The 8,649-nt window shown below is 37.7% G+C and overlaps 2 protein-coding genes across 2 annotated transcripts; one reads left to right on the forward strand and one right to left on the reverse strand.

The window, feature by feature from the left end:
- Positions 1-766: 766 nt before the first annotated feature.
- LOC124820844 (uncharacterized) lies at positions 767-1,350 on the forward strand. Its single transcript, XM_088112351.1, has 4 exons — positions 767-784; positions 858-959; positions 1,048-1,113; positions 1,204-1,350. The coding sequence occupies exons 1-4, from the start codon at positions 767-769 to the stop codon at positions 1,348-1,350; spliced, it is 333 nt and encodes a 110-aa protein (XP_087968477.1).
- A 2,199-nt stretch (positions 1,351-3,549) lies between these two features.
- LOC148200402 (uncharacterized) lies at positions 3,550-6,377 on the reverse strand. The gene is made up of 10 exons (XM_088112934.1): positions 6,264-6,377; positions 5,538-6,173; positions 5,089-5,226; positions 4,767-5,005; positions 4,589-4,670; positions 4,348-4,437; positions 4,146-4,268; positions 3,941-4,069; positions 3,736-3,839; positions 3,550-3,660 (listed from the first exon to the last, which is right to left on the reverse strand). The coding sequence occupies exons 1-10, from the start codon at positions 6,285-6,287 to the stop codon at positions 3,555-3,557; spliced, it is 1,671 nt and encodes a 556-aa protein (XP_087969060.1). The 5' UTR covers positions 6,288-6,377; the 3' UTR covers positions 3,550-3,554.
- Between the last annotated feature and the right edge of the window lie 2,272 nt (positions 6,378-8,649).

Consider the following 8,649-nt stretch of genomic DNA (forward strand, 5'->3'; position numbering starts at 1 on the left):
AATACATAACTTTTTCTGTTGTTTTTGTTGATAAGGGCAATTGAATTAACCATGTGCTTCATTAGAGATAAGCAATAACTCAAACAGTTTTGTAGTCAATACTGTAGATTTTTTGCTGCAGTAAGTGGTTATTTGTTTGAAAAGTTGTGGTTGGTTGTAACAGATATTGTGTACAAGAATAAAATTATATCACTGATTTGAAGTGCTTTGATAGTAGCAGTTGACTAAGAAGTTAATGTGGTTCCCAATATTTTGGTACCAGGAATGGTATGATGCAGACTAATAATTTGGTCATTTTAAATGGTCAGCCTTTTTGCAGCAGTTAGTGGTTATTTGATTGAAAAGTTGTGGTTGGTCCTCACACATATTTCGTTCAACAATAAATTGATCAACCTCATTTCAATGCGTTTGATATTAAGGTTTGATTAAGTAGTTAATGTGCATCGCGTGATATGGTCAAATGGAGTGGTATTTGGCAGAATAGTTATTTGATCATTTTAAGTGGTTTGATTATTTGGTTCAGTAAGTGGTTATTGACGTACAATTTTTTGGTTAGTTGTCTGAGACATTTTGTACAAAAGCAGAATAGTTGAAATCGATATCACTAGCAAAGTATAAATAGAAGATTTGTGTCCAATGATTGTAAATATGTTGTTCACCACCACATATTTCAAATGACATCACCAAAAAAATGTAACAACATACATGTCAGTTATCGTTGTTGCGATGTATTGTTAAAGCTTGTGAACATAACGGATTGAGTGACATGAAAATAACAATTCGGGTAGGTTGATGTATATTTACTTTGACGACCATCTTCAAATATAATTGTGATAAATGAACCTCTTTCTTAACAGGATCCAACAGGGACTGTAAAAGCAAGTGTTTACCACAAGGCCATTGATCATCCTGAAATAGGTATACACTTAAAAGTTGGAAGTGTGATAATCCTACAAGATGTAAGTATATTTCATTTTCATAAACACTTAGCTATTGACCTTATATTCCCACATCAAAATATGGATTCCACCAATAATATTTCTACAGGTTTCAATTTTTTCACCAATACGTGAAACATACTATCTTAACATAACTCTGAGGAATATTGTGAAGGTAAAGATTTTTGTGAACAATTTTCTATTGTACTATTATATATGTTGTAAACATTTCTATGACTTTATATGATACTCTCGGATTGTGCAGGTTTTTGGAAGTGATATTGGGGGCCCAACTGATGACCTAGTACGTCTATCAATACCAATTGATACCAACAAGCCTCCAACACGCTCCGTTAATGACATTCTATCGAAATTGATTCCACCTCTTCACAAACCTCAAGGCACTGGATGAAAGAAGATCAATATAAATGCAACAACTTTAAAACTTTCATAATTTCCTTGCCTGTATTTTAGATTTATCGTTGTTGTTTGTTGTGGAATATTGTGCGTGGTTACATGGATGTGTTATTTAGAAAAATTTGTGAACTACTTAACTTATGTTGATCAATTTGTTGTTGCATTAAGTGCTTATGTAATGTTCGTTATGTTATAAGTTTTATATGAAGTTCATTTCGTGAAAATTAAAAGTGTTTAACGACAAGGGTCCCATTATTGAGTCACGGGTGTCTCGCTGGACCAACGTCCAATTTTCTGGAGGAGCGTCCAATTTTCTGGACGAGCGTCCACTTCTGGACGACCGTCCTTCTGGATGAGCGTCTGGACGAGCGTCCACATCTGGACGACCGTCCTTCTGGATGACCGTCTGGACGAGCGTCCATTTGGTCCAACGTCTGCACAAGCGCTAAACGAGCGTCCATGTGCCAGCGACGGACGTATGGACCAGCGTCCGCTAGCAGATCGAGCGTCCATCTGGTCCAGCGTCTGCACGAGCGCTAGACGAGCGTCCATGTGCCAGCGACGGACGTATGGACCAGCGTCCACTACCAGATCAAGCGTCCACTTCATATTCCGTGGACGACCGTCCTCTTGTGCGTGCAGGGGGCGACGAGCGTCAGCTTGCTTTGTGACGAGCGTCCTGGGCGACAGGGTGATGTGCTGAAACGCTGGACGCTCGGTCAGCTGTACAGAACGCACGCTCGGTCACGTGTAGAGAGCGCTCGTTCACTAAATGCATAGGCGCTGATTTGGTTACAATAACTGGTTATGTTGTTAGACCTTTGTGGTTATTTCAGAATTTTATTTTGTACAACAATATTACTGGTTAAATTCAATATCAAAGTTTTAATTTTTTGATGCAGTAACTGGATATATGGACAACTTTATTCGGTTATTTACTGAAGGACAACTTTATTCGGTTATTCGGTTAAATTCAATATTCGTTGTTTTGATGATTTGATTTAGGATAACTGTAATTTTATATGAACACCATTATAACTATTTCATGGATAACTGTAATATTTGAAACGTACAATGTATCATTTTGTTGTGTATGTTGTGTAACTGAATCTCTATTAATGGTCTCCCCACCCTCCTTGGCCTCACATCACATCACCATCCACCCTCTCCCACCACTGGAACACCTGCACAAGCCTCAGACAGGTGCAGATTAGCATAAAAGTCAGTTTGTTGTCCAATGGTGACCTGTGTTCACCTGACTGAGTACCTGTGTTGGACTTTCTGTACAAATTGGCAATTTCTCTCGGGTAATCGTTTACAGGGGTCCTGTAAACGATTACCAGCCCCTTTTTTCAGCAGTCTCACTCATTCCTTGCACAGCTTGCTCCTCCAACTCATGAGGGGTCTCCCCACCCTCCTTGGCCTCACATCACATCACCATCCACCCTCTCCCACCACTGGAACACCTGCACAAGCCTCAGACAGGTGCAGATTAGCAGATTAGCAAGGCTTGAACGAACGTCTTTTGCACCCTAAACCGCCAAACCCAAATGTTAAAAATTTAATCTAGAAAACCCAAAATACCCCTCGCCCCGGTTCACTTTTTCTGGTTTGTTTTCAATTCACTGAGCCAATGCACAGACGCCACGTGGCCGTTGTCAAAACTGTGTCAAACTTTTGTTGTCCAGATAACATTTTCCTTTAGTGAATATGTTATGTACAACAATACAAGTGTTCAACTTCAATTTCAATGTCAAATTTTTTTCGTACAGTTAGTGGTTATCTGTCAAGTTTTATATGGTTATTTGCTCAATAACTTTTGTTCACTGCAAGTTCTGCTAATTTAGTTAATAGCTTATGTACACAAAATGGACATTGGTGATACTAGTGCATAACTAATCCTTCATTATACATAGTAAACAACTTAAAAAACCATACAACAAAAATTGTTTCATATTCTATCATATTCCAGCAACATCATTACAAGTTATATCCTACTTCATGACTTCTTCATTTGCTATAGCATTCCACAGTTCTTCATTACTGTACTTCTATGCATATTTCCTTCATGTAATACCCAATCACACACCGTTTGTTGTCGAATAAGTTGTAACTGCTCTTGCATTGATATTACAGTAGTGAAATATTATAATTAATAACCTGTTTTAAAAAACCATATAAAACAATACAAACATATACTTAAAGAAGACCAACCGTTGTGTAATCGGGCATTTTTTTGCCATCAAATTTAGGTTGGTTGTCCCATAACTCCATATATTTCATCACCAACAAACCACAATCATACCTACACATTAAACTAATATTAGAAGGATCACATATGACACAACCTAATACATTGGTTATGGATAAGGTCACTAACGTATTTGGTTGAATTGGCAAATCTTCTTTAATGACCTTCAATTGTCGCTCCTCACAATTTGCTTCATTATCTATCATATTGAATAACTCTTGCAAACAACCGACCTTGGAAATTTGTATTCAACACATTCATTATTATTGTACACCTTTGACGCTAAAATAATACTTCCATCAAAATAACAAGTCTACAAAACAACTTCTCTTACCATTGCCTTGTCAATACCATATCTGGTCCGCCTCTTATGACCAAGAGAATCTAAAATGAAAAATTCCCTTGATTGGCAATTGACACAATAGCACCACCAATGGTCATCACTCACAGTAGGCACAAACAACTACAGAACCACAACCACAAACATCAATATAGTGAACAACACATGTTATGATAAAGGTATAGGTTGAAGTACTTACAAATTCATAATTTAACAAATGATTTAATGAACAACTCTGAGGTTGGAAGAAATTATGGTAATCTATTGCTTCCAATAATTCTCTCTTTTTTTTAGGAATCTTCATTCTTTCAATGATCGTTGTCTACAAAAATTGCATCAGTAACATTAGTTCAAACATACGTACTTCACCAAGGTCAAACATCAATGAATAATTAATCTACCGCAAAAAATGGATTGAAACAACATCGAGTGATCATTCCTGATTTATGCAATTGATTTAACACAAGCATCGCAGTCGCAAACAGCATAACCTACACCAAAAGTTCATAACCAATCACTGAATATCCTTTTCACATTTATATTTCTTCATAATAAAATAACGTAGCATTTTTCAATCTTAACCGTTCTATATACTCCTCACATAGTACTTCTACACAACAACTTTCGGGTATTTGAACTTACAATGTTATCAATTTTTGCACGAGGTCGAAAGCATTGCAAGTCTCCTCTGGTTAAGATGTTGTTAGACACCTCCACAAGCGCTCTATATACAAAACAAATTCCTCATAAATTTCAATCATAAAAACATTTATTAATAATTTTTTGAATTTTTGGTTCTATTGAGTTATGTATAACTTACACATCACCATCATGACAAAGTGATGAAGTGCAGGTGGTGTAAACACTTCTAAAATCAATGTTGTCCTGTCTGGAAGCTCCCTCCATTCCCACATCCACAAAATTGACAATAGCTAAATCATTCATTTTGTCAGCTGTGGATGGTCCCTCCATACCATCATTAGAAGATGGCATTTCATCATTCATTTTGTCAGCTGTGGATGGTCCCTCCATACCATCATTAGAAGATGGCATTTCATTCTGTACTTGTTCTTCAAGACGTCTTATTTTCATTTGTAACTCATCAAGCCTTCTGCATGCTTGTCAACTCTTCTCCTCAATACTCTCTGCTCTTCCACAAGTCTAGCAAACTCTACGTTCTCATCATTTGACTCAGGATTACTTTTCCCACCATGAGTTTGTGATTCCTTCATTTCATCATTTTGTAATTGCTCTTCAGACAAGTTGCATTCCCACAATATCTTCAAAACAAAATAGAAATTTTAACAACGCTAATAAATCATATTAATCAAATAACACAACAAATGTAACCATTATATAAAAAAGTAAGGAATTACCTCTGTTTGTTGAAAACTTAATTTGATTTTTTTCCTTTTATCTTTAATAAAAACCCAATGAAGAAATCGGGGATAAATACATCGTCCATCAAGATGATACAAACTGATGTGTTCAACAACCCACAACTGTAAAGTTCATTACAGTAGTTATATCTCTTTCAAAAAGTATCATTATTTATTTTGTAACAGTTAAATAAATGAATGTATAAACATACCTGCAGAACTGTTGCACACCCAGCCATGTGTATAACTTCGTGGTAAGATCTGCTATTGTATTTATTGCATGCCCGATTCAAACTACTTACTATCAAACCATGTACAGCATCACCCCAATTGTATATATTTAGATCATTAATGTTGTCTAGTTTACTAAAAGGGACACTGTTTATCACATTACTATTCCTAGGAAAATAGAAGGCTCCAAAACCTAACAAAATATACAACCTGCAAAACATGTCAACACTTCTTTTCGATTTAAATGTCTTATGCTTCATCTTTTCCATTATACTTAAAATTGTGATGTCCTCATCCTTAAACAAGTCATTGACAATGCCACCGACATCATTCTCTAAATTAACACTCTCACCAACATTAGGTAAACCTAAAAAAAAACAAACTTCATCAACTCTAAAAGGCACTAAATTCTCCCTAATCCTAAACGCCTTATGAACCACATCCCACCTACTGATTAACTCTATAAGAATAGGGCTAGAAATAACCATATCATCAACCATATCCACCAACCACTTGAAAGGTGTTGACTTTAAACGTTCCTTTTGAAAGGATGATAGGCAACCGTTCACTTGAACTATATGTTGTGTCTGGACTCGATGCCTAACTCTAAGTGAGGCCTGCAAGTATAAATCAAACCATATGTTACTTAATTCAATACAACATTGTGCATATTTAATGGTAAATTAATAAAAATACACCATACTTACCATTTCACTGACTTCTTTGTCCATATCACTATATCCTGCAAATTTAACAAAACAAAATAAAATTGATTGTATAATACTATGTATCTCACTTGACAGTCACATGTTCAAATTAATAAATTGGTTAAATAAAGTGTATCAAACTAATGCATGCATAAAGTGGAATCGTGATATTAAAATTTGAACATTGACCACTTACTGTACCAAAAAATACAATGTATCTAACTAATGCATGCATAACTAACCATAACACCACTTATTGCACTTTAAAATGTGGACATTGATATTGTATATAAAAACTGCTACAGATGTACAAAAACCGATTTACAAATAACCACATCCGACTAACAAGATAACCAGCTAATGCAGGGAGAATATTGCAATCTCATTTCGTTTGGGAGTGGAAGAAAAGGTTGCCCTGCAAGCTCACTGGCTTAGCAGGTTGTGAAGGGTCTCGTTGTTTCTAAGGCTCTCATTGTCTCATTGAATATAAAAAACTTCTACGGCAGTACAAAACCAGATTTACAAATAACCACATACGATTAACAACATAACCACTTCCTGCAGCTCGTTACTCAACTCATGCATGCATAAAGGGTCTTAAAAACCAACCTCAGTCAACGACATAGCGACAAAAACAAACTCAAAAGTCTAAAAAACCACCTCCCCAATTTTAAACCGACCCCGTATCACGCCTACATCCTAGGGTCAAAATGAAACTCAAAAGACTCAACCTTTTTACTACTCTGCTTCCTGTCGCACCACACATAAAGCTCCTACATAAAACACGTTACCACCAAAGCAACCCCAACCCCACCTCCAACATAGAACACATCACCAACAAACCAACCCCACCTCCCATCAACCCAAAAATCAGAGATTGGTCCCCCACAACCCCACATCAATAAATCGATGTACAAAAAAATTACATTGCGACAAAAACTACACAAATCTGTACCGTAAATAGAAAATAAAAAATCAAAAACCTGTACCGTAAAATCCGAACACCAAACGCGCGACACAAATCCAGTTTCTTGATGGAAACGCGCGACACAAATCCGAAGACGAAACGCGCGACACAAATCCGAAGACCAAACCTGGACCGTAAAATCAAACGACTAAGGTGTCTGAAAGATGGGGATTTCGAATCTGAAAACTCAAATGGGGATTTCGAGTTTCTTAAGAAAACTCAAATGGGGATTTCGAATCTCAAAACACAAACCCTAGGTGTTTTTCCACTTTTACCCTCCATCACTTTGCAGTTTTTTTTTAAAAAAGCTGACGTGGACCGTGTCAAATGAGTGTAAGTGACACGTAGGCGTGTCACAGTATTACTACTCAAAAAAAAATGAGCGTTGGTGGAGTCCACGTGGCGAGCGCCGACACGCCACCTCCGCGACGCACATGGGCGACAGCGGCGCCTGACACCCACTAACGGACGCCAGCCGTCGCACGTGGAGCTGAGTCAGAAACGGTAGTGGAAAACGGTAATGGATTACACGTGTCCGGCTCTGAATGGACGACCGTCCGGTATGGGCTGTCAGAAGCCAGAAAGAACAGATCATGTGTCTGTCAGAGTGGAACGTGCGCTGGCGGAGTGCGGACATGCGCTGGCAGAGTGGAAAGCAGAAGCTGAGAACTTCTGAAATATTCTCCACCCTCTGCACGCACACCATTTTTCATTCCTGAGAATCCAAATCTCTCCACCTTCTCTCTGTATTCATGAGCCTTCTCTCTAAAGGAACCACCGTTTCTCTCCTCCATTATGTATTCCGGCACTGTAGAAGGGCGCCCGGCGTCAAGGACTTCCAGAGAAGACGTTCGGTTGGCGAAGCTGGATTGGTAAGTCCCCCGCTCTCTGACGTTCGTTTTTCATGCATGCAAACTCAGTTCTGAGTTGTACGTTCGTCATCTTCCTTAAAGTTGAGTAAATCTGATTTTGGTGTCAGGGTTCGTTCGTGTAGTGGATTAACGAGCGTTGACAGTAGGAGAATCAGTGGTTGAGAGGTTGTGTCTCTGCGTTTGAGAACGTTCGGTCATTTCCAGGTAAGGGAAGCTTATTTAATTTAACTGGTTTGATGTATGTTGTGTGAACGTTCGTTATATAACTGCATGAGTATAATGCATGATGTTGCTGTGTTTGAGATGCATGAACGTTCGTTGATTTGGTGGAATGAAATATATGAATTTACATGATATGGATCGTATGAAATGTGAAAGTTAATGATGATATGAACTGGAATGAGAATGGATTGTAAGAGAATTTCCCATGAATATGTACGTTCGTACTGAACCGTTCGGTTTTCCAGTAAGTAACAGTTGAAATGTTGATTCTTTCATTTAAATAGAACTCTAGTCGAGGACGAGCGTCCTCGTGTCACAATACCAT

The sequence above is a fragment of the Vigna umbellata genome, chromosome 4 (genome assembly GCF_029865625.1).
Source record: "Vigna umbellata cultivar VRB3 chromosome 4, Vumbellata_1.0, whole genome shotgun sequence".
Classification (NCBI taxonomy): Eukaryota; Viridiplantae; Streptophyta; class Magnoliopsida; order Fabales; family Fabaceae; genus Vigna; species Vigna umbellata.

Coding starts and splice junctions, on each gene's coding strand:
- LOC148200402 (XM_088112934.1), bottom strand. CDS start 6,287: ATGGACAAAGAAGTCAGTGAAATG. Junction 6,174..6,263: donor ACAAAGAAGTCAGTGAAATG/GTAAGTATGGTG, acceptor TTATACTTGCAG/GCCTCACTTAGAGTTAGGCA. Junction 4,070..4,145: donor ATTTGTTAAATTATGAATTT/GTAAGTACTTCA, acceptor GTGGTTCTGTAG/TTGTTTGTGCCTACTGTGAG.
- LOC124820844 (XM_088112351.1), top strand. Junction 960..1,047: donor GTGTGATAATCCTACAAGAT/GTAAGTATATTT, acceptor ATATTTCTACAG/GTTTCAATTTTTTCACCAAT. Junction 1,114..1,203: donor CTCTGAGGAATATTGTGAAG/GTAAAGATTTTT, acceptor CGGATTGTGCAG/GTTTTTGGAAGTGATATTGG.